Source organism: Mesoplodon mirus (genome assembly GCF_964341445.2).
Source record: "Mesoplodon mirus genome assembly, chromosome: 18".
Classification (NCBI taxonomy): domain Eukaryota; kingdom Metazoa; phylum Chordata; class Mammalia; order Artiodactyla; family Ziphiidae; genus Mesoplodon; species Mesoplodon mirus.
In genome coordinates, this window is record NC_138994.1 from 38,969,433 (window position 1) to 38,993,548 (window position 24,116).

Genomic DNA, 24,116 nt, shown 5'->3' on the forward strand with positions numbered 1-24,116 from the left:
GGCGCTTGGTTCCCCTAGCAACCGGGCTCAGCGAGGAGGCGCCGGCGGCGGACAGTGCCGGCGACTCTGAGATCCCGTGGCCGAGAGGCTGCGGGAGGACTTGACCTTTTCCCAGAGGAGTCCGCCGGCCGCCTCACCTAGAGGAGAGCGTGCAGGCCTCTGGCAGCCCCTCCTGGCCGCACGCCGATCCGGGCCTTCAGGCCTTGTGGGGAGAGAAGCTGAGGAAGCCTTCCCTCCGGGCGCATGCCCCAAAGAGACCTTTGAGGTCCCACCCCCGGCCTCCGGGCCAGAGAGAGGTACCCGGCCCACCGATAGATGCTTCTTCTGGAGGGCATTAATGACCCTCTGTCCGACCTCTCAACTGCCGCTAACTTGTTCCTCTTCCTTAAACCTAGACTTCCTCTTGGTGAAGGCTTTTGGCTTGGAATGTGGATGCCCGGGTCCATGTCTGTCCCTTTTCAGCAGCTCCCTTCCGGGGCCGCAATTTCCCTGTCTGGGAAATCAGGGCATTAGGGCTCCCTTCTCTAATGGCTCCCAGAGCTGACCTGTAATTTGATCATGAACGCTCTCTAGCTGGGAATGAGCACTCAGTAAAGGGTGGGGTTTCTCTTATTAATTCACGGCCAATAGGCGCTCTGTTTTCCAGGTCCAGTTGATCCCAAGGTCTTGTTTCTCAGGACAATTCAGGATCTGTCTCTCTGTGAGGAAGTGTAAGGTTCTCTGCTGCTTTCCCCGCCCACCACAACACTATTGTCAGGCAAGTCAACAACAACCTGGGCTGGGTGGTGAATTACTGATAAAACCCCCTTGGGAAGGAGTGTTGGGGTTTTGGCCCCGACCCGAACAGCTGTGAGAAACTGTGTGAACTGTGACAATGATCCACAGTGTGCCTGGGCACAGTTGAGTCGTGATTAAGAAAATGGGCTCTGGAGGCCTGTCCTCCTGCCTCTGCCATGTACTAGATGTATCCACGTGGGCATGTAACTTAACCTTTCTAACCTGCTTCCATTTTCTTACCTGAAAACTGAGGAGAATCAATCCTTCATGTAAACTAAGTTCCTAGAGGTCTCTAAAATCTATCTCTTACCTCCACCCGTCACCTCTCGCCTCACGACTCTTGCTGTTCTTGGTACCACAAGCCAGAATGAGCTTCTTAAAATTAAAGTCTGATCACGTCACTGCCCTTAGTAAGCCCCAGGAGCTTCCCGGGGATCCTAGGATAACCACCAGACTCCTGCAGGCCTCTCCAGCCTTGCATCGCTTCAGCCACAGTGGAACCTGTCTCCGAACCTGTCTCCTCCTCTCCCACCTCAGGACCCTCACCACGCAGACCCCTTTTCCTTCTTTCCTGCTCATCCTCCAGGTCTCAGTGGGGTCTCCCCTGGCCAGCACAGGTCCCTGCATGTATGCTGTCACAGTCCCCTACACCTACAAACTTGTCATGGTTTGTAATTAAAGATTTGTATAATTGTCTGATTCAGGTCTGAAACAGAGGTAAGGAGATCAGTTTTATTCACAGCGTGTAGTGGCTACTCATTACACGTATGGGGACTAAATGAATGATCTTAAACAAATGTAGGAGGGAAGAGTTACCCATCTTTTACAGGTGGGAGGTCAAAGGCTTGGAAGGCGAAGTTAGTTGCCAAAGATGCAAGTCCTGCCCTTGTGTGTGTAACAAACACAACCATTCCACATCACTCGGTGACTGTTGGCCCTGATGGAAAGCAGGCTTGACCTGTCACAGGGGCCAGACCCTGGTGGGGTGGGAGTGATGAGAAGTCAGCCAAAGTTTTGAAATCAGAGTTAAGCATCGTTTCCCAAAGCACAGCACTTTTCTTTGAAAAAAAAAAGCACAAACACTTTCAGGTAACATCTGCTAAATGCAGCGCATTAAAATTTCCCCAAAGACAAGTTGGTGTCAAGTTATGTGAAATCTCAGAAAAAATTGTTTCAGAAGGATGGGGAGCTGGAGGACTGGAAACGTCCTCGGGAGTTGAGTCAATCACCCTGAGGAGATGGAGCAGAGACTGGGAGGCAGGAAGGCACCGGAGGAGAAGGGGGCGGGGCGGCAGAGGTGGGGGCAGGAGAAAAGGACCCGTGAAAGTTAAAGGCCCTGGGACCATGGGTCATGGACACTCCAGAAACAGGAGATGCACATTTGCATAAGCTGCACGGCAGGGGCAGGGGGAGGGGAGGTGGGCAGCCGGGCAGCGGCAGTCGTGGAGACCAGGTGCAGGATTGCTAGGCCCACCCTGGTTTGCCCAACGTCAGGAGTGTCCCCAGTAGCGCTCGGTGGAATGAAAGGCAGAATGCGGGGCTGCCCAGCATCAGGGACCAGCGGGGCAGGGAGGCCTGGCTGTGGGGACGCAGGGGCCAAGGCAGAAGGTGAAGCCAGCAGGGAGGTGAGAACAGGGTGGAAAGTAAGGGGAGAACTGAGTTTCCAGAGGGTTCGGAGGCAGAATCAGGGAGTTTCCAGTGGCACATGCCCTCCTGCAGGGTCCAGCCCTTCTGGATGTTCTCACTAAGACAGCTGGTAATGATGGAGTGAGGTCAGGCTGCCCAGGGCCATGGCTCTGTCCGGCCACGAACAGCAGCCCAGGTCCGCCTGTGACTGACCCACCCCACAGACCCCCCTGTGCCTTAGCGTCTCAGCCAAATCCCTTTGGACCATTAGCAACAGACACCTCCTGGGGTTAGTTTAAGGAAAAGAGGATTTAATGTGCGAAGTCAGGACACTCCCGGGGCCTGGGGTCGGGACAGGAGGGGCCAGGAAGGCAGCAAGGAGAAGGCAGCCTCTGTGTCAGTCTGTCCATCCTTTCGCCTTTATTGCTGGATCAGATTCCCATCTCTGCTTCTGTCTGTCCGTCTGCCCCAGGCCCTCTTACTCTCTCACTCACCATGTACCTGGCCAGCTCTGATGGGCACTTTGTCCTCTGGCTGCAGCTCACGTCTCTCAGGGGGGAGGGGGACACGAATGACCAACTTGGGTTGGTGTCCACCAGTGGCCACACGCTGGGCAGCTGCAGTTGAAGGGGGGTAGCTTACAGACATGGCCACCTGGAGGGGGTGAGGCTCTCAGGGAAGGGGGGCCTCCGAGGATTGTGGTCGGTGGTTGGTGCCAAGAAACCCGACGAGGGTGGGTGCAGAAAGCCAGAGGCATGAGGTGGCCATGGCTGTGCGCGCAGCTGAGCGCCACAGGCTGAAGAGAGCCGTGTGGACACCGGGATCGGGGTGGTGTCACAGCCTGCTCGTGGGGCCAGGCGGGCGGGGGTCCAGAGAGGCCCCGGAGCAGCCTGGGTACAGCGGCCAAGGGCGGGAGGGGGCCGCCTTCAGAGTGCCATGGCCGCCATGCTGCCCCACGATGCCGTGGAAGGACCCCAGCCAGACCCCACCCTCAAAGGGAGGCAGAAGCAGCGGCCTGGGCGAGGGACGTGGTGTTTTCCAGGGAGGATGAACCGGCTGTGCGACATGGAGCCCAGGGTGATGGATGATGAGATGCTCAAGCTGGCCGTTGGGGAGCAGGGCCCGCGAGACGAGGCCGGGCAGCTGGCCAAGCAGGAGGGCATCCTCTTCAAGGACGTCCTATCCCTGCAGCTGGACTTCCAAAGTGCGTATCCTGGGTGGGGTGGGGTAGGGCAGGGCGGGCTCAGGGGTCTCCGATTCCATGCGTGATCCACGGTTGCATTCGGGCTGCCTGGGTCAGAAGGCACGGGACCAGCACGGGCGGTTTTAAAGCCTGATACCGAGTGTGGGTGGCACTAGAACAGCCACAACACTCCCAATTCTGAGTAAGAACAAAACAAGGTAACATCCTCCCGTTCCAAGTCTTAAGTGACCCCCAAAGGCCACACTGGTCCCCAAAGGTGGGGGGGACCTAGGACGGTGGTCCACGTGGCCAGGAAGGTGCAGGGTCGGGGGAGGCCATGTGCTGGGGGAGCAGCTTCAGAAGAGGGACTGGAAACAGAAGGGGGGTCCCCTCCGGGGCGCAGGACAGCCTGGGGGGAGATGTGGCTTGGGACCAGGCAGGTCCTCAGCACCCCACCTGTGAACCGGGGTGACTGGAATCCGTGTCTCAGGCGCTGGCTGGGAGGATGAGACCAGACGGCACAGGCCTGGTGCCCGGCTCACTAAAGGAGGCCAGCGAGTCGGGCAGAGGGTATAGGTGAGGAAGCAGGACGGGTGGGCGGGGGTCCCGTGACCCCTCATGTCTGGCGCGGGCCGGTCACAGCAGAGGGACCGGGCTGATTCACATTCCTGCTGTGTCCTGGGCCTCCACGCTGGCCTGCCGGGTCACCCAGTGACCACGAGGGGCTACCGAGTCAGCCCGGGGATGTGGTGCGCACGGCAGGCCCGGCCCAGCCTCACAGAGCCTGCAGGCCACCCAGAGCAGGGAGGGCCCCAAGGCTCTCGGCGGGAAAGGGCTAAAGGGGAAGCGGAGTGGTCTTCGGACCTCCTTCTGCTGCCCCTCCCCCACTACGTAGCAGATGCCTGTCCCAGGCAGGGCGCTGCTCTGCACACCAGGGACTCGTGGAGCTGACCTTCGAGGGAGGGGGACACGTGTGCTGTTGAGAGAAGTAGAGGCAAGAGAGGAGAGAAGGGGAGTGGGGTGCAGCGTGGTTGGGCGGGCAGGCGCCTCAGCACAGAGGTGACAGGTGAGCCAAGTCACGAAGGAGGTGAGGCTGGGAGCCACATGGAGACCCAGGCAAATCGGTCGAGGCAGAGGGAACCACCAGTGCCGAGGACCTTGGGCAGGCGCTCCTGTGCGGAAGCAGGTCAGAGGTCGGGCGGGGATCAGCTAGCATCAGCCTCGGGGGCGAAAGAAGGCGTCTGGCTTTGAGTGAGTGAGGCGGGAGCCCAGGGAGGTCCTGAGCAGAGGAGGGACAGGGAGCCATGACAACAGGCTGCAGCAAGCCAGCGGCAGCAGAGGCAGATCCTGTGTCTCTGTTGAAGATCGAATGGGCTTTTGGGGCAGCCCTGTCATACTGTCAAATACATCTGGCTCTTTCCTGTCGTTCTGGATTTTCCACGTGAACTGCTGATGCCTAGAGAAGAGCCAGCACACAGGTGCGCCAGGCAGGGCGCCCAGGAGTGGGGGAGCCGCCCAGGGCTGGTGTCTGCAGGGTCAACCACAGCCAAGGCCGTCGGTCTAAGGCCAGGGCCAGAGAAGGAAAATCCAGACCAGGAGATCTGCGGGTGGGTCTGGGCCTTGCCCCAGAAGCACAGGTGGGGCTGGTGTCATTCCAGGAAATGTGACCACAGAGCTGGGGAACAGACTCCATCCCAGGCAGCCCTGGGGACCGGGAGGGACAGGGTCCTGGGTCAGAGAAATGCTGCCCACCGCCCCCCCACCGAGACCCAGCTTGGGGTGGGCAGCTGGGAGGGGCACCTGCCTGTCTGAATAAATATTGAAATGGCTGCCCCGAATGTGTGGCTATTAGGGCTTTTTTTTTTTTTTTTTACTCCGTTCACTTCTATATTATTTCAGTTCTTTAATTTTTTTTAATTATTATTATTATTTTTTGCAGTATGCGGGCCTCTCACTGTTGTGGCCTCTCCCGTTGCGGAGCACAGGCTCCGGACGCACAGGCTCAGCGGCCATGGCTCACGGGCTCAGCCGCTCCGCGGCATGTGGGATCCTCCCGGACCGGGGCACGAACCTGTGTCCCCTGAATGGGCAGGCGGACTCTCAACCACTGTGCCACCAGGGAAGCCCTATTTCAGTTCTTTTAATGAGCATATTCTAACTATGTTTTGGGAATCATTACAGAAGCAAACATAGAAAAAGAGGCCTGTAAACAACAGCTCAATGTGGTTTCTAAGAGAACCGGGGACAAGGTCAGGCCTCTAGAGTTTTACACACACAGTGTGTGCTTGTCACACTAAGCATTACTCAGAGCTCCTGGCAGCCGTGACAGAGACCAAGCTCCGCCTGGCTCAGGAGCAAGGGGATGGGTCGGCTGCCTGACCAGGGGGTGGTCTTCAGCGGCCGTGGGGTCAGGCACTTCAGTGACGTCAGGAGCTCCCTCTGTGGGGCGATTCATCCCCTCCCCGTATATGGACATTCAGGGCCTCATCCTCAGGCACTCACACAGCGTGATTCCAGGTAGAGACGCTGCAGGGTCAGTGGGCACAGACATTAACTATTTCCGTCCGTGTGGCCAGAGCACCCTCCAAACGGCTTCACTAGTTGACTGGCCACCCCGGGGGGCCCTGCCCGTGCCGTGTGTCCTGAGCCCAGGTGTTCCGAGGGGGAGCCCTGTGAGTCCCCGCCCTGGAGAGCCCGGCCCCCTCCACCCTGCGCGGGCCCACCTGGCCCTGTGGTGGCCCCAGACAGCAGCACCAACAGGGACCCCGAGCTCCGCGGAGCTGGGCCCACACCTCCAGGGCTCCCTGCGCTCCGGGGAAGGCAGCGGGGCTCTGGGGCCTCTCCCACGGTCAGTATCAGTCATCCGGCCCCCAAGACGCTGGAACTACACCCTAACCCTGACCCGGGCCGGAACCAGTCAAAGCGTGTCCAACATCGTTTCAGACATCCTCCGCATCGATAGCCTCTGGCAGTTTGAGAACCTGCGGAAGCTGCAGCTGGACAACAACATCATCGGGAAGATCGAGGGCCTGGAGAGCCTCACACACCTGGTCTGGCTGGGTGAGCCCCCCGCGTGTCCCCCAGCCCCAGTGACGCCTCCCGAGGCTGCCCCCCCACCCCCGGGGTAAACTTCCCTGCCAGCCCTGTGGCGGCCCCGGTGCAGCAGGAGCTCCATCTGCTGGGAGCAAGGAAACCTGGGCCTGCGCTGGGCAAAGCTCAGCACGTATGTGCTTGGACACCGCAGGGCAGAACATCTGCCCCAGCTGTCAAACCTCCCAGCCCGAGAGGGCTTATGGCAGCAGCTTGGACTCCGTCTAGGTACTCTAGGCTCAGGGTGACAGATAACTGAAGGCCCTGCTATTTGGGGGGTCCAGATCAAACCAGAACTAACCATCCCCATGCTAGCGTGCACTGAGCACTTTCTACCTGCTAGGCACGGCCCGTGTGCTTTCCGTGTGAGGCCTTCTAACCGCACAGCAACCCCTCTGTAGACGGGAGCAAACTGAGGTCACAGCGAGCAGGGGGCTTGCCTGACTCCAGGGGTCCAGCCCTCACTGCCAGGGCAGCAGGGGCTTTGCCGAACTGCGTCCACCTGCTGGCCTTGGGCGGCACCCTTCACGTCTGGCAGCGGGCATCTAACGAGGGGCAGGGCTGGCTGGGAGCTCCCGAGCCCACTGAGATGGCTCCTTTGGCCCTCCCAGCCACCCGAGGGGCTCCAGAGGCTGGGGCACCGCCCAGAGCTCCATGACCAAGATGCAGCAGAGCTGGGATGAGACCCACGCCTGTCTGATCCCAAAGCCACGTTCCCTCCATCCTGTCAGGCTGCTTCCCAATACAGGCAACCTGGAGCATTGAGGTCCCTCCCAGCTTGCAGGACACTCAGCTGTGGTTGTGAGGACAGCCGCCAGACCACAGCAACCCCCCCGGGGCAGGATTACAGTGTCATCTCACGGGTGCAGAGGCTGAGGGGCTGGTGGACTTGGAGCTGCACGTACCGGCAGTAGAGCAGACCAGAGCCAGGTCTCCTGACTGCCAGACCCTGGTCTCGCCCAGACAAGCCCTTCCGGCAGCCCAGCACCCGTTAATGCTGAGTCCCGGGCTTGGCGGCCCACCTGCACCACCAGGAGATGGAGGAGGAGAGGGGGCGGGTCAGCCTAGACCCTGAGCCTCACCCCCTCTGAAGGCCCTGCTTTTAGGCAAGAGCACCCAGGCCCTGCAGTCTCGCAGACATAAAACAAGGGTCACGGGCATCCCCGTGAGATGCCCCTGTGATGCCCAGTGTTCTGGGGGGGGGGGGCGGCGAGAGAGCCAGAGGGGGGAGTTCTGGCAAGAGGTCAGGCTACCTCCTCAGAGAGTCAGAAGCCTGCCTTTGTCCAGCCACGTGCGCTGCCCCCGCCTGCAAGCACAGGCCTGGCTGGTGGCCCGGTCAGCTGTCCCAGCGCTGGGGGCAAGTGGGAGCCGGCTGGCACTGCCCCCAGAAGCTGACTGTCCACATCTTGTCCCAGCTTTACACTCAGGCCCGTCCTGTTGGTAGCTTGAAATTGGCCACAGTGGGAGTATTTACACCACCAAAGTCAGCAAGAGCTACAAATCAGGGCTGCCTGCGCCTACCCCCTTGTTAAACGTTTACCAGCACGCCTGCAAAGAGCAGAGCCCAGCTGCAGGCGCGAAAGGAAGCAGGCTGACCCAGTTCAGGTCCCGCTCTGCCAACGTGCTAGCCGGTTCTGTACACGTTACCTCCGCCCTCTGCACCCTGCCTTCCTTAGGTGCTCTTGATCTTCAGCACGTGACCACCAGGCCCCTTTGAATCTTGGCTCCCTCAGCCCTAAGTTGCAGGCAATGACAAACGAGGAAACGCCCGGGGAGGGCCTGGCGTAGGGAGAGTGTCCCGGGTGGGCGTCCCCTGAGGTGCCAGGGAGGCCAAACCGACTTCCTGAGTCCCCTTTATGCATGAGGGCTTTAGGTGAAGCTCTTGAAATGTTCCCAGTTCGGGCCTCTGGGCCAACGGTGTTCAAGGACACCAACCCCAACCAAACCCCCAGACTCATGGTGGCGAAAAAGCAGTTTTATTCCCAAAGATGAGAAACTTGGGCTAGAGGGGGTCCTGAGGTCTCAGCCAGGGCTGGGCCTGGAGTTTGGGGCAGCCCGGCCTGCGCGGGTCTCCCCTACCCCAAGGCGCGCCGCCCCGACGCACCAGGGAGTTTCCATCCCAGAACGAGGGCTGCACAGACGCGAGCCTTTGCCCGAGTCCGGGGCCGGGAAGGTGGCAGCAGAGCCGGGGGGGCGGGGGAGTTGGATTCAGGCCAGTCACCCTAACCCGGAGCCGTCCTCCAGACCTGTCCTTCAACAATATTGAGGCCATCGAGGGGCTGGACACGCTGGTGAACCTGGAGGACCTGAGCCTGTTCAACAACCGGATCTCCAAGATCGACTCGCTGGACGCGCTGGTCAAGCTGCAGGTGCTGTCGCTGGGCAACAACCACATCAGCAACATGACGGACGTGAGAGAGGGCGCCGGGGGGTGGGGGGACCGCAGGCTGAGCCTCCGACTTTCCCCTTATCCCATAAAAGCCAGAATTCCAGACTCGATGATGTTCACACACCATCTTAGGCCACGAGAGCCCACGTGTGGGTCCGTTTGTGCCCCTGCCCCGGTGGGATCTTTCCTTCCCTGCCCCCGCACTCACTCAGCAGACGTTTGCTGGGGTGGGGACCCCTCGGCCGTGGGGCATCTGGCTCGTGCTCACTGGGTACAGAGACCAACAGCCCCGGGTCACTGGAAGGGTCGGGGTGTGGGTGCAGGGCGGTGCCCAGGGCCAGGCAGCCAGAGCGGCGGAGGAGAGCCATGGGGGGCTCTACGCAGCGTGTGCCCAGGGCAGGCCCGCGTTTCAGAAGGAACACCCACCCCCTCGCCCCTGCAGGAGTGAGTGCAGCAGGGATGGAGGTTTGCCTGCGGACCAGAGATGCTCGCTCTGCCCACAGTCCCTGTGAGCTGGCAGCAGGGCCGGGCGGGGCAGGGCCCTGGGTGCCACGGGGTGACCTCAGGAAGCCGGGTGACCCCGGGGCAACCGCAGCCACCGTGCAGGGGTGTGACAGATACTGCTGCCGTGCGTGATGGGGGCTCCATGCCACTGGGTGGGCGTGCAGGAGTGAACACCTAAGGGCTGGGGCCCAAGCATCAGCCCCAGTCCTGTCCCCGTGGCTGAGCCACGTCCCGGCATTAACTCCCTCCCGGCCTCGCTGCAGGGTGGGGCTCGGAGAGCAGGGTAGAGATGGGTGCTGCAGCCGCGTCCATCACAGCCACGGCCGAGGCTGGAGCAGGGGGCTGAGTGGAGGGAACCGATCCACCTCTCGGCTCAGCCGTCCTTAGCGTCGCCCTGGGGTGAGGCTCCTCGCGGCTGTGACCCAGCAGTCCAGGCCACAGTCTTCCTTGTCCACAGCTAGCAGGACAGAGAGCAGGAGAAATCTCCCCCATGGTGCCCCTCAGTGTGACAGGCCCTCACCCACCCAAGACCAGCGGGCTGGGCAGGCCAGGCGGTTTAGGTGAAAGGCCTGGGGCGGGTCAGGTGCCGGCTGCTCACCTGTGTTTGAGGGCCAGACCCGTGAGGCCCTGTGGTCTGAGAGGTTTGCCCTGCACGCTCCTGGGAGGTGGTAAACCCAACCCACCTCTTGCCAGGGTTCAAGACTTGATTGCTCAGCTGCCCTCTGCCCTGCGGGGCTGGGGCGCACAGGACAGCTGAGGGAGGTGCAAGTGGAGAGCTGAGGTTTAACGGGCTCCCGGCCGCCCGGCCTTGGGCCGGGGACTCAGCACCCGGGGCCCACGTGCCCATCTGTACGGGAGGGCGGTGGCCTGTGGGGCAGGCCGGTGTGAGGGCTGAGTCAGTCAGGGTTGAGCGGCTGCTACAGGACCAGGCACAGGAGGGTTCTGCAGGAAATGATGCTTATTCAGGAATTTTCAGATTAAGGGCACACCCCAACAGCCGCAGATCTTGCTTGTGAAAACCTTTCTGAGTGTCTTGAGCTGTTCCTACCTGGGTCGGTCCAGTACCCAGGGCCACACGTGAGCAGATCCCCTCTGACTTGTTGTCCCTCGGACACTGCAGAGTTTAAAGGACACAGGTCCAGGCCTGGGCATGGAGGGGATGCTGACTCTCAGGCCATGCCCCGCCCTCCTGTGGAAGCTCCATTCCCTCCCCTGGCCTTGCTGAGTTCCTGGTACAGGACGCTCTTTCCTGCCTCAGGGCCTTTGCTTGTGCTGGTTTTGCTTCTGGGAATGCACTCGCCCCTGCTCTTCCCTGGCTGCTCCCTCAGGCCTCAGAGGCCTCAGTCCTAACTGAAAACCCTCTGTCATGGTCCCTAAGGCCCCCTCTCCACCCCCTCCCCCTTTGAGTTCTTCTTACACCGAACAGCAATGATTCTACTTACTTTTAAAACATTCCTGTCCCCTGCCTTAGAGTGCCAGCTCTTGCCATAAGGGCTTTGTTCCCACTGTATCCCTAAGGCCTGGCACATGCCTGAGGCCTGGGAGGTGCTTAGTGATCTTTGTTGAATGAATAAACAAGTGACAAAGACACTCCTTCAGGAAAGCACAGGAGATGCTGTCACATGAGGTACTGGTGTCCTGCTGACTTTCCCTCGGTTACTAACAACAGGAAGAACAGACGGCCGTCAGTGGACGTCCCACCAGCTGCCACCCAGTTGGTCCAGGCCAACCGTAAATCAGGTTCCGTTGAATTTAGAAGCGCTGGGCCTTGCACAGCACTTTACAGTTGGAAAAGGCCGCCCGTTCTGAGAGTAGCAGCAATGGGCACAGCCAGGGCGTTACGGGAGCAGGTGGAGGCCCTCACAGTGTGTGGCATTTGGTCCTCTCAACACCTATGCGCCCACATCCCTGCACCCACCTTACGGAAGAGGAGACGGGGACCCAGGTCCACGGGTCCTGGGCAAAGCCCACGGCTCCTCCCTCGTGGCTCCACCCAGTGTGGGCAGAGGACGGAGAGAGGACACAGGCGACCCCCCTCTCCCCCAGATCATCTACCTGCGGCGGTTCAAGGACCTGCGGACGCTCAGCCTCTCGGGGAACCCGGTTGCCGAGGCCGAGGACTACAGGACGTTCATCTGTGCCTACCTCCCTGACCTGGTGTACCTGGACTTCCGGCGCATCGACGACCACATGGTAGTGTGGCCCTCGTGCGTCCAGCCCCGCAGGTCAGCGTGCAGGCCCCGTGTCTGGGGAGGGGCGCGTCCACAGGAGGAGCGGAGGGCAGCCCTCCTCGAGGTGCCTTTACTGCCCCCGTCACTGTCGTGCCACCTGCCACCTCGAGGCCGCCGTCTCCTTTTCTGGGTGAACAAGTCGGGGGACCAAGCGAGGGTGGGCGATTAGCGGGGTCAGCAGCTCAGGGCAGAGTCAGGACTCGCCTCCACGCCATGACAGCTCAAGGTAGCGCCTTCAGAGCCGAGGGCACCGGCTCCAGAGAGAGGCCCCCGGGACCCCGCGCCCGGGGTGCTGAGTGGGGAGCTGGGCCCGGCAGTCTGGCAGCAGGGCCGGAAGGAAGCCCCCCTCCCTGGTCCACTGCCCGGCCTGGCCTGACCGCCCCTGCCTCCATCCCACTCCCCTGCTGTGAGCTTCCCGCCCTTTGCAGCATGATGTTTGTGGGTGCTTTGCCCCCTGGAAAAACCACCCTGCCCGACACGAGGCCTTTGGTGGCAGGACCGGGATATCCCTGCGTGCTGGGCGCGGGCAGTGGGGGTACAGGGACCTGCCCACCCCTCTCCCTGGGAGCTGGTACCTTTCCTGGGAGAAAGGAGCCTGTGCCTGGGGGGTGCCCTGTGGTGATGTGGGGCTCGGGGAGAGCCCAGCGGAAGCAGGGAGGGGGGCTGGCCCCCAGGTCTTGGTGCTGACGCTGCCATCCTGGCTGCCACACCACCTGCCAAGCGTGGAGCCCTCCACTCACGGGCGTCCTCCTGAGGGGCCCACGTAGAACAGCTGGGGGCGGGGTGCCCAGAGAGTTGCCCCTCCTCTGACCATGGTCTTCTCTTGTCCCAGAACAGGACAAGAATCTGAAATCTTGAATTCCAAGACTCTCAAATTTTTTTAAAAAATATTTATTTATTTATTTGGCTGCTCCGGGTCTTAGTTGTGGCACGTGGGATCTAGTTCCCTCACCAGGGATCAAACCCGGGCCCCCTGCATTGGGAGCGCAGAGTCTTAACTGCTGGACCACCAGGGAAGTCCCAAGACTCTCAAGTCTTATTTTTTGCATTTAGACACTAATTTGAAAGGCAACGTGGGCTCAAATGCTTGGAATAGGCCGAAGAGCTGCTGGGGTGTATTTCGCTCATCATAAAACCATGCACAGGGATTTTCCTTGGTGGTCCAGTGGTTAAGACTCCGAGCTCCCAATGCAGGGGGCCCAGGTTCGATCCCTGGTCAGGGAACTAGATCCCACATGCGTGTCGCAACCAAGAGTTTGCACGCCACAACTAAGGAGCACACGTACTGCAATTAAGGAGCCAGCAAAACCAAATAAATAAATAAAATAAATATTTTTTTAAACCCCCAAAAAACAAACAAAAAAAATGCACAGCCAGACTGCACGGTTCCCGAGCCTCTCCCCAGCCAGTTTCTCCTCTTCCCCAGAAGATTCTACAGGGGGCAGGCCGCCCAGCCTGGCACCCCGTTGTGCTGCGGGAAACAAAGCCTCCTTCCGCAACTTAGAGGCTTTGCCTAGAAGCACCAAGATTAGTAATAAGGGAAAGGTTGTAAGAGCAGAGCCCCGCGAAGTAGGGGCACCTGGAACCCCCGTCCATGCTGCTGCCTGTCCCCGGGCCAGCCCCAAGCCCCTCACCTGCTGGTGCTGCCAGGCTCGGGCTGCAGGACAGCCGGGCCCAGCCGAGGCCAACCAGGGCTGAGGGCAGGCTCTTGGGGTGCCTCCCCATTTCCATCGGGCCCGGGGCTGTGCCTGAAGGCTGGCGCAGCCCTGAGGAACGGTGGACAGTCCCAGCAGAACACACGAATGGGTGGGGGCTGTGAGCTTGGGGGGCTTTCTGTGTTGGCGGGGGAGACAGGCAGGAGGGCGACGCTGGGGTTCAGGGCTTGTCCTGCTGAGACAGAGGCCCGTGGAGAAGAACCCTGTGGTTCTCAGCAGAGTTCATGATGTGGTGAGCATTCAGGGACCTGGAAGCTGGCATGGGGCTTACAGCATAAGAGGGAGAGGTCAGGGCGTGCAGGCCAGGGTCCTGAGAGAGAGGAGGGGGCGGGGGGGCGGAGCAGATACTGGAGCACAGAGGGTCGGCGGTGTTTGTACCTGAAGCCTTAGCACAGGCGGTGTCACCTGGGGCTCCAGCAGCCCCCAGCGCAGGCAGGGGGATACGCAGGACGGGTGGAGGAGGGCCAGAGGTGGCAGGGCCCGGAGGTGAGGGCCTGTGGCTCAGGCACCCACCGCACCTCTCCCTTGTGCAGCCCTACGAGAGGGCCAGAGCCTGGCCGGGGAGGCCTGGGGGAGTGGCCGAGCCTGCGCTGGGCACCTCCACCCCAGGTATGTCCCACAGACCCTTTGCCTGCCCGTGCTGCTTCCCCCACTGATTTCCCTCAGAATACTTGACAAGGGCTGCGGGGAGGGGATCCCTGCCCACGCTGGAGAGGCCAAGGCACAGCAGAGGCCAGCGGCTAGGAGGGACCCCACGACCCCAGTGACGATGCCGCTTCCTGATCCTCCAACAGAAAGAGCTGGCGGAGATGAAGCACCAGTACAGCATCGACGAGCTGAAGCACAGGGAGAACCTGACGCAGGCCCGGCTGGAGGACGAGCAGGCCCGGCAGGAGGAGCTGGAGGGGCACAAGGTAGGAGGCCCCCAGTGGGAGGACCTGCCCCGCCCACCCCGCCCGCCCAAGGATGCTGCCGCTGGTCATGGGCCAGTGCCATGAAGGTCAGCAGGGCCCAGGCCCCCAAAGCCTGTCCTTTGATTGAGAATAGCTAGTGCCCAGGGCCGCTGGGCTGCCAGAACCTCAGTCAGGGCAGCACGCGGACCTGCCCCTCCTCATCCCACAGCCCCCAGGCCCCCCTCCAGCACAAGGGCCGGGGACTCTGTGCCAGAACCATCTCTCAGAGCAGCCCCTGTCCTTAAGACCCCTGGCTGGTTCCTGGCGGCAGCGGTGGGGGGAGGCGGGGGGATAGGGGGGCAGCCAGAAAAGCTCATTCCTCTCCATGGTGCCTCTCCTCCGGCCGGACCGAGCTGGGCACCCTTCAGTTTTCTGCCTCTGGACCCCTGCCTGTGCTGGGCCCATCGCCTGCCCTTCCCCAGCCTGCCTTCCCGAGGGCCAGGTGCCCTTGGCCCTGGTGCCCAGCGCAGGGCCCTGCCCAGGGAGCCCACTGTGTCTCTGACCGCAGGCAGCCTTCGTGGAGCACCTGAACGGCCCCTTCCTGTTTGACAGCATGTACGCCGAGGACATGGAGGGTAGCCAGCTGTCCCACCTGCCCGGCGTGGGCGAGCTCGTGCAGACATACCCTTCCGGGTCACGGCCACCCCCAGGGCCTGGGCGTGGGAGTCCGGGGGGCTCCCTTTCCACTCTGGGCCTCAGGTGGCGCACCCAGGGCCTCGAGAACCAGGTCGGCTGTGAGCACAGGGACACATGGGTATCTGGTCAGCAGGGCCCAGGCTGGCAGAGATAGAGGCTGGCTGACCGTGTCTGTGACTCTGACCCTCATTACCTTGTTTATGGGCTCCTGCTGTGCACTCTGCATGCAGCATTTTAAACTGTTTCAACCACCCCATGGGGTGGGTGCTATACGGGACCCCAACTATCTTCTCGTAGTTGGGGAAACTGAGCTTGGAGAGGATGAATTGTCCAGGCTGTGCAGTTAGGAGCTGTGGGCTGAGCCTGCGTCCCTTCCCCCAGAGGATGTGATGGGCGCTTGTCATTGTGGCTGAGGGACTCAGGGTGGACACTGAGCAGAGACAGCGAGTTAGAGAGAGAAACCTGCTCCTAAACACCCACGGCTCAGGAGAGTGGGGAGGGGTCAGCTCTCTTCCTAGGCTGCAGCCCGGCCTGACCTCAGCACCTAAGCGCCCCTCGTGTGGCAAGCGCTGCAGATGTGGAACCCTCAGCCCAGAGCAGCGAGGAGGCCATAGAAGCAGCTGCAGCGCCAGGCCTTGAACCTGGGGCTCTCTGCCCTGAGCCTGTGGTCCCCTGACCTCTGCAGCCTCCCTGTGCACCTGTGGCCGCCGAGCAACAAAGACGGCCTGGACAACAGGGCCCCAGAGACAAAAACACACACTGCTCAGCTCCCTGGCCGCCCCCCCACCCCCGGGCTCCTGACCCCTTCAGGTCCCCAGGCCTCTCTCCTCTGTTCTGTGGCCCCGCCCCCACCACACAGGCCCCTCCTCTGCTCTGTGGCCCCGCCCCCACCACGCAGGCCCCTCCCTGAACCCCTCAGGCTGAGGGTGGAGATGCCCAACCACCGATTCACACTCCAAATCCCAACTGCAGCTCTGCCACGGGGGCTGCTTCCACCCCCCGTGTGTGCCCCCCAGGCAGCCATGAGCTTCCTTAACAGCCACTCACCTACAAGGACAAGTTCGTCATCATCTGCCTGAACATCTTCGAGTACGGCCTGAAGCAGCAGGAGAAGCGGAAGGCGGAGCTCGACACCTTCATGGGGTGTGTCCAGGAGGCCGTCTGGGAAAAGCAGGAGCAGGGCAAGCACAAGATCACCAAGTTCGAGGAGAAGCACCTGCTGGTAGGCCCCGCCCCCAGCCCCTCCCTCCTCCTCCAGGTGCCCACCCGCCAGAGGCCCGGCCCCTACGCCACTGATGACCCAAGACCCACAGGGCAAGCCGCTTGCTTTCAGATTAGGCTTGATACAGGGAAGGAGCCTGATCTTCCTCCAGATGGGGTGGCCATGACCACAAACACCCTTTGCCCCCCAGTCACGCCTGGTCACTCCGCGGACACTGCGTGTGCCGGCCAAGCCCCCAGGCCCCTCGTCAGTGAACGGCTCGGCTCGTACTGGGTGCGGCTCAGACCCCCGCGCTCTCCAGCCCACGAGCACCTCTCATTGCAGACGGACCTGGCAGCTACTTGCACATGGGGTGCTGTGGGGGTCCAGGTGGCTTCCCCCAAGACAGGGCCCACCTTGTGTTCCAACCTCCCCCGCAGAGCCCCGCTGGGCTGGGAGTCAGCCCATGGTGAGCTAGGGCCTCACAGACAGCGCCCCATCCCCAGGCTTCGTGAAGCTCAGGCTCTCTGCCCTGCACCCGAGGAGATGGGAGTCACTTGAGGTCCCACGGTGACCCAGCCGGGTCCCAGTTCAGGTCCACGTGACTCTGAAGCCATGGCTCCTTCCACACCTAATAACTCACCAGCTGGTAGAGCCTCTGCTCTGACAGCCTCCGCCGTGGAGGGGGTGGAGCTGACACTCGGACTTGGGCAGTCCGACCCCATAATCCAAGTTCCAACCCACAAAACCAGACTGCCACCTGTCACTTCAGGAATTACACTTCATTGTGGATTCCTAAAGCACAGGTTTTGTTTCCAGAGTTTAAGCTCCATCCGAGACGAGTCTGAACCGACCAAGTTCGAGATAAAGATGGCAGAGCACGGCGAGGACATCACCAAGCTGCTCAACGTGCTCATGACGCTGGAGATGCAGCTGGTGGAGCAGCTGGAGGTGAGGTGGGGCCCCGGGAACACACGTGACGCGACGGCCCTGCCCGGCTCCTGTGCAAGGACCTGGCGAGGGAGCACCTTCCGGGGAGCTACTCGGCGGGTCACAGGAAAGCTTTCTGTGCTTCTGGTGCTTTTCAGTCATTGAGATGACAGGTGGCCCTCGTGCAGCATGAGAGGTGAGCTCATTCCTCTGGAACGGTCTCCCCATCTAGGAAGAGTGCAGAACCGCGGCAGGGAGAGTCTTTTTTTTTTTTTTTTTTTTGCGGTACACGGGCCTCTCAGTGTTGTGGCCTCTCCCGTTGTGGAGCACAGGCTCCAGATGCGCAGGCTCAACGGCCATGGCTCACGGGCCCAGCCGCTCCGCGGCATGTGGGATCTTCCCAGACCGGGGCACGAACCCGTGTCCCCTGCATCGGCAGGCGGACTCCCAACCACCGCGCCACCAGGGAAGCCCAGGGAGAGTCTTTTATTAGACCCAAGGAGCTGTCGAGAAACAAAATGGACCCCGCTCTTCACTCCCCACTCTGGGATAGAACGAAGGCTCCCGGCACTGCAGCCTGTAGTCACTGCATCTCGGGGCGAGCGAGGAGCCTAACGAAGTGCTGCTACGTGAAACCGGGGCGGCCAGACCGACCTGCGCGTTTGTTTACCAGGCAGCTGGCGGCCGAGGCGGGGGCCTGCAGAGCAGTGACAAACGGAACCTCCCACCTGCTGCCATGGCCCCCCTGCCAGCACCTCCTCGATGCCTCCCTCGTCCAGGTTCCCAGCACATCACAGAGCAGACGCTCGCTCCCCACTGGGGCGGGCATCGGGAGGCTCAGGCAGCGGCTCCCAACCTTTCCGAGCACGAGGACCCCCTTGTCAACATCCCGCAATTCACCAGAACCTGTGCTTGACTTACTAGTCGCCAAGAAGCTACTAAGTGGAGCCGTACTTTTCAATGGCCCTATTTTTTTTCGTTACAAGAGGGTTTACACACATTAAAAAATGTATAATTAGCTCAGTCTGTAGACAGTCCTCGGATTCAGGTGCATTCCCTGTGCTGTCGGCCCACCCTGCAGCCCCTGGAGTCTAGAGTAGGTCAGGGGCGTGACCCATCCTGTGGGCTCACTGGGTAGCAGCCCTCCCCAGGGCCTCTGGGTGAGGCCCGGGCACCTTGCTCAGCACTAGATGCAGCAATACAGGGGTGCCCTCAGGGAGGGAGGTGGGAGCCTTGCAGGTGAGAGGCCTGGGGTAACAGCCGGCATTCCCAAGGGTTTCCTCTCTGCCAGGCACCTTGCAAAGCATTTTGTGTGAAGAAACCCATTTCTGCTTCACCACAACCTCGTGAGACACGTACTATGCGAAGGGAACCCATTTCACAGGTGGGAAGTTGAGGCCCAGGGAAGTTAACAATGTCCCGAGTTACACCCAGTAGTGGAGCTGGCAGGCAGCCTGGCTCCTAGTGACCCTCCCGTTTCTCTGGAGGTGACGGAGGCAGATGCCACTGAGAACCCCAAGAACAGGGTGAGCTCTGTGTGTGCCTGTTGGTGGGGGGGGGGCTCCTGGCAGAGAGACCAGCACAGGCAAAGGCCTGGAGAAGGTGTCACACTAAATCCCCAGGGGGTGACTGAGGCCAAGTGGCTGGAGGGTGACGGCTGGGGGCAGCCGTTGGGAGAGAGGCAGGGTCGGCTCACAGCGCCACCTGGGGAAGGTCAGGTGGTTGGTCTTTACCCTCAAGGTCTGCGGTCACTGCCCACTGAGTGGTAAGGAGAACTTTTGCTCTGGTGCAGTTCGGTGGAGTTCATGTCTAAATATGCATGTTCTTTATCATTTCCAGGAGACTATTAACATGTTTGAAAGGAACATCATCGAGTTGGTGGGACTGTTTGTCGAAAACGTCCAAAGCCTATATCCTTTCCTTGATGCCCCTCTGCGGGGAGACGCTGCGGGCCCTCTGCAGGGGGCCGCGGGGAGGTGCCTGCATTTTAAACAAAAGGCACAGAAGGGTACAGCTTCTTCACAGCTAAGCAGGATGCAACTAAGTGGGGTCCCTTCCAGGTGGCTCCCTGTGGGGTCACATGCCTGCCCCCTCCCGCTGCCACCAAGGGAAAAAGCCCACCTTCAAAGGATGGAGATTTGCCAACCACTTGGAATGTTCGAGGAATACTTCCTGACCCTCAGCACAAAGGCACCTTATTAGAGTAGAAGTCTGGATGCCCACTGGGTGGCTCTGCAGGCCACTGCTTGCAGCACAAGTCCTGGCCCGTCTGTTCTCTAATGGGTGACTTCACCAGGAGACCACAACCCCAAAGCCACCCTCCCCCCCCGCCCCCCCACCCCATACTGCAGGTGCACATGTCCTGGGGGTGGGGTGACCTCTATGCTGAAGCCACTGACAAATACATCATCTCTAAGGAGACGGGTTAAATGTCAGGTTAGGAACCAGCACTGGGGGCACGCCTGACCTTTGGCCACCTGAACTCAGGGCCCTGAAGTCACCCCAGTCCTGCCCTCCTGGGCCCACAGTCCCGCTGGGTGACAGAGCTATGGAAGCAGCTGACCGGAGGCTGGGCCGGGAAACTCCCTGAAGGAGGGTCCACTAAGTGAGGACCTGAGGGTGGGCGAGAGGGACGGGCTGGAAAGGTGGGGAGGGCGTTCCCGGCAGGCTCAGGAGGCAGCCTGTGCAAAGGCCCAGAGGACTGGGAGAGGAGGTTCCAAGAGGAGGCCTTTAGGTCATAACAGAGTGTGAGAGCCGCCAGCACAGCAGGGGCGGCCGGGACTCCGGCTGCTGCAGGGAGAAAGGGTGGGAGGGGAGCGGACCAGGAGGGACCCCGAGGGGGTGCGTGGCGGGCGAGTCGGAGGGCCCTGAAGGCGGGGATACACGGGGCCCAGCGCAGGGGAGGGCGCGCCCGGCCTGCTCCAGCCCGGCCTTTGCTTAACTCACGCTGCACGATGGCTCAGTGCCGGGACCTGGAGAACCACCACCACGAGAAGCTCCTGGACATCGCCATCAGCACCCTGGAGAAAATAGTCAAGGGCGAGCTAGACGAGGACCTTCCGGACGCCGTGTGTCCGGTGAGCGCGGGGGGCGGGGCGGGGGACGGGGGCGGGGGCGGGCCGGGCGCCAGGCAGACGCAGCCCCGCCCCGCAGCCCCCCGTAAAGCCTGAAAAACCTGCCGGAGCCTCAGTCTCCTCATCCGCAAGAGGGGTGGTAGGCAGGCGAGATAGGCTAACAAGCAAAGCAGCTGGTGGGCACCCAGGTGCAGCCCAGCTACAGAGGAGCTTGTGATAATTAAGTGCTTTCAACTTACTGAGAGGTTGCTTTTCCAAAGCTCGTTTCTGTGGGGCTTCTGTCACCTTCTAAGAGAGGCAGCGACAAATAGAGGTTGAGGTCCGAGATTTCCCCGGAAGGTCGTCTCAGCCCCGAGTCTCTATGGCGGGAAGCACTGCTGGGGCCTCTGCCCGATCGCGGGTCTCCAGGTCTCTTTCCTTCCTTCACCATTCACTGCCCCCCTCACCTCTCTCCTCCTCCGCGTTCCACCAAGGCAAGCTACCACCGCCCTTTGCGGGACCCTGGCCTTACTGCTCTTCTCCACGCAGCAGCCAGAGACCTGGGACTCCTTCCCCCTAGTGAGTCCTGGAGCAAGGTCTCTGCCGCGCCCCGCCCTGACACACTCTTCCCCCAGGCCGTCGTGCACTCGGCTCCTCCCCGTCTTTCAGATCTCAGCTCACACCCAGCTCCTTGGAGAGGCCCCCCATCACCTTCCCAAAGGCCCACTGTCTCTCCATCACAGCCGTTCATCCTTGTCAGAGACGCTGTCACGGTTCCAAGCTATCGTGTTCGCGTCGACTTGCTTAGGTTACTCTTCACACTACATACGGGCCCCCGGGGAAGGCAGGAGTGGCCCCTTCCCCACCTCGGTCAGCCCCCGCCCGGGGTGCCGGGTTCACCACGCCCGCTGTCAGGTGCTGGTGGAGTCCTGCAGGCAGGGACCAGCAGTTCCGACCCCACAGCCTCTGTCAGGGGCCGAGACAGTCGCCAGGGCAACGACAAGGTGGCAGGGCCTCCTCAAACACCCAGACACAGGGAGAGGTCACCTTCCCGAGCCTGAAGTAAGGCTGCCCCCAAGAGCCCACCCTGGAGCCGCCTGACAGGCCACCTAGTGGTCGTGGAGTTTTTGTCGCAAGGCTCCGGGCTCTGTGACACCTCAGGACTGGGACATGCAGGAAAGGAGGCCCCGAAGTCAACGAGAGGTGAGCAACCTGGGCGGGTGCTTCCAGGGTGGCTCTGCATGGCGCCATCTGACACCTGTTCCCGCGGCCCTGGGACACTCAGGCTGCTGACTGGGTGGGGTTTGCATGGGCTTGGTTAACTCACCAAAGGACCCCTGAAAGTAGCTTTCCCACCCAATCTACAGATGGGAAAGCTGGGGAGACAGGGTCTCAGAGAAGTAAGGTAAACACCCAAGATGTGTTGTGAGGACACGTCGTCTTGTGAGGATGAGTCTGGATTCAAACCTTAGTCTGAGATGCCAAGCCCGGGCACTGAGCCCTCACTGTAGACAAAGTGGGCGTTCTGGGTCTGCCCCTGGTCCCAGGCCCCAGGGTAATGGGGCTCTGCCTCTGGGCTAAGGGGCTGCCTTGGGCTCCCAGGCAGCACTGGTATCGGGTGCCACCCTGGAGGCCTCACGGGGCAGCCGGCAGAGCCTGCTGGACACCCCTCCCTCTGCGGGCCCATCAGCTCTGTCCTTTAGGAACACCTGTAGCAGGAGATGCTACACCGTCTTACGTTTAAGCAACAAAACGCGGGGTAGCAAGCCCTGACTAAAGCGGAATAATCACAAGGAGCTGACAGGGACCGGGGGCCTCCTGAGGGCCAGCTGCCTGAGCAGCTCTGACGTGTATTTGCCCTTTTAATCTCCAAGCCGACACGGTGACATAGGTGCCAGTGTGGTTCCCTTTCACAGGCGAGGAAACCGAGGCTCAGAGATGACAGGGAGCGTGTGGGTGGTGGACACGGGCAGGACGGGCTTTCAGATGAAGCCCTCGGCGATAAAAGTCTGGTTTCTGTTTCTAACCATCAGTGAGCGTATTAGTAACAGGGGCTCAGAACACTCTTTTTGCAAAGACACTAACATTTCAAGATCCATAGACCGTATTCTGGAGGTCATTAGGTTAACCATTCCCGAAGGAGAGACAACCCACGTGTACACACCCGCCGTGCCCTCTCTACAACGCAGGGCTTTCAGGTCCCTCGCTGTCGGCGGCGACACGAAGCGCCTCCACTTAAAGCTGAAGCGGCCGCCAGTGAAGGTCTCCCCGCTCTGGGAAGTGACCACGTGGACCCGCAGCAGCGCTGGGCGCACGTGGCCAGTTCACGTGTGAACACCTGGAACCAGCCGGGCCTGGTGGGGGCTGCATCCCACAGCGTTGTCCACGGCGGGGAAGCGGGTGGGAACAAGGCGGGAGCCCAGGTGGGACCCCAGGTCCGACTGGGTTGACATGAGGGGCAGCAGAGACCCATCGGTCTGTGGGACCTTCTGTCGTCAGAGGAGCCCTGTGCCCCTCGGCTGGCCTCGTGCTGCCCACCCGACGGGCAGGTTTCAGGCAAGTCAGACTGGAGACCCTTGGCGAGGTGGCCGGGGCTACCCTGCCTTCTCTTGGGAAGGGCACGCTCCCCCCAGGCACTGCCCTGCCGCCCGGGGGCCTCTTCCGGGCACTGGTGCTGCCGGGTCGATGGCGTGGTCACCCAAGACGGGCCCGAGGAAGCAGGATGCGGGCTGGGTGCCGCCTCCGCCTGCGGGGAGCTGGGCCCCGTCCCCTCGGGCTCCACCACCTCTGCGCTCGGGGCGGGTCCAGGCCCTCACCTGCTCTTCCTGGATCCCCAGCTCTTTGTCGACAAAGACACAATTGTTAACGCGGTCGGGGCCTCACACGACGTCCACCTCCTGAAGATCGACAATTGGGAGGACCAGCTGGTGACTAGGGTCAACTCCTGGTGCACACACCTGGTGGACAAGGTGAGCGCGGCCGAGGGCAGGCGTCTCGGGGCAGCAGAACCCCACGCTGGAGGTCCGCCCCCCCACCCCGGGGCAGACTCGCACACGGGGCTGGAGCGGGGAGGAACGGAGTCAGGAAGGCAGGCTCAGGATCCCGCCTGATGAGCCGGCCGCCATCTGCCCCTCAGATTCACAAGGACGAGATCATGAGGAACCGCAGGCGTGTGAAGGAGATCGACCAGTACGTCGACCATGTGCGGAGTGAGCTGGACAGCCTGGAGTGCAACGACCTCCTGGACCAGGGCTGAGGCCCAGCCCTCCCCCCGAACTTCACAGAGAAATAAAGGACTTTGGTTACCTTTCTCCGTCCTCTGTGTCCGCGTCTGAGCAGTTGGCGTCTGCTGAGAGCGACTCCTAGGCTCTCGGCCGCCCCTCCGCGGCCCCCAGAGCAGGCCCTTCCCCAGGTACAGCTCCCAGCACAGCCTGGGGGCTCAGTCAACCCACCTTGGTGGTGGCCGTGGGGACCCAAGGACCCTCCGCAGCTGAGAGCACAGCTGGGCGTCACCCGTGAGGTGGGGATGTGACAGTACCTCTGGCGAGCACACTCAGGGTGCGGGGTGGGGGCCTGCGGGGAGCTGGCCAGTGCCCCTGGAATGGGGGCGAGTGAGGCCTGGCAGCTCCGAGGCCTTTGTGCCCCAAACTCGCACACTCTTCCTGCTCTCTGACCTGGGCCCAGGCACCCAGAGACCCCGCCTGCAGTCCGGAGCCCTGTGAGTGGCCCTGTCAGGAGGACCTTGGGATCCCTGAGCAGGTCATGTGCACATCAGGTGGCCTTGCCCAGGCTTTTATCGCAGAAACAACAAACACTGTTTACTTTCTA

The 24,116-nt window shown here is 61.4% G+C and overlaps 1 protein-coding gene across 9 annotated transcripts; it reads left to right on the forward strand.

Annotated features, from left to right (window-relative positions):
* DRC3 (dynein regulatory complex subunit 3) lies at nt 1-24,019 on the forward strand. 9 transcript variants are annotated; one of them, XM_082605331.1, is made up of 15 exons: nt 1-296; nt 647-761; nt 3,450-3,607; nt 6,163-6,646; nt 8,921-9,045; nt 11,616-11,794; nt 14,049-14,124; nt 14,310-14,429; nt 14,977-15,087; nt 16,150-16,326; nt 17,125-17,256; nt 19,075-19,145; nt 20,189-20,312; nt 23,126-23,257; nt 23,425-24,019. In XM_082605331.1, the coding sequence occupies exons 3-15, from the start codon at nt 3,488-3,490 to the stop codon at nt 23,542-23,544; spliced, it is 1,971 nt and encodes a 656-aa protein (XP_082461457.1). In that variant the 5' UTR covers nt 1-296; nt 647-761; nt 3,450-3,487; the 3' UTR covers nt 23,545-24,019. The 9 variants fall into 9 exon arrangements, with proteins under 9 accessions (XP_082461457.1, XP_082461455.1, XP_082461454.1 ...); XM_082605329.1 differs by having other exon boundaries at nt 8,921-9,087; nt 14,977-15,081; nt 16,144-16,326; nt 23,425-24,017; XM_082605328.1 differs by having other exon boundaries at nt 8,921-9,087; nt 23,425-24,016.
* The last annotated feature ends 97 nt before the right edge of the window (nt 24,020-24,116 follow it).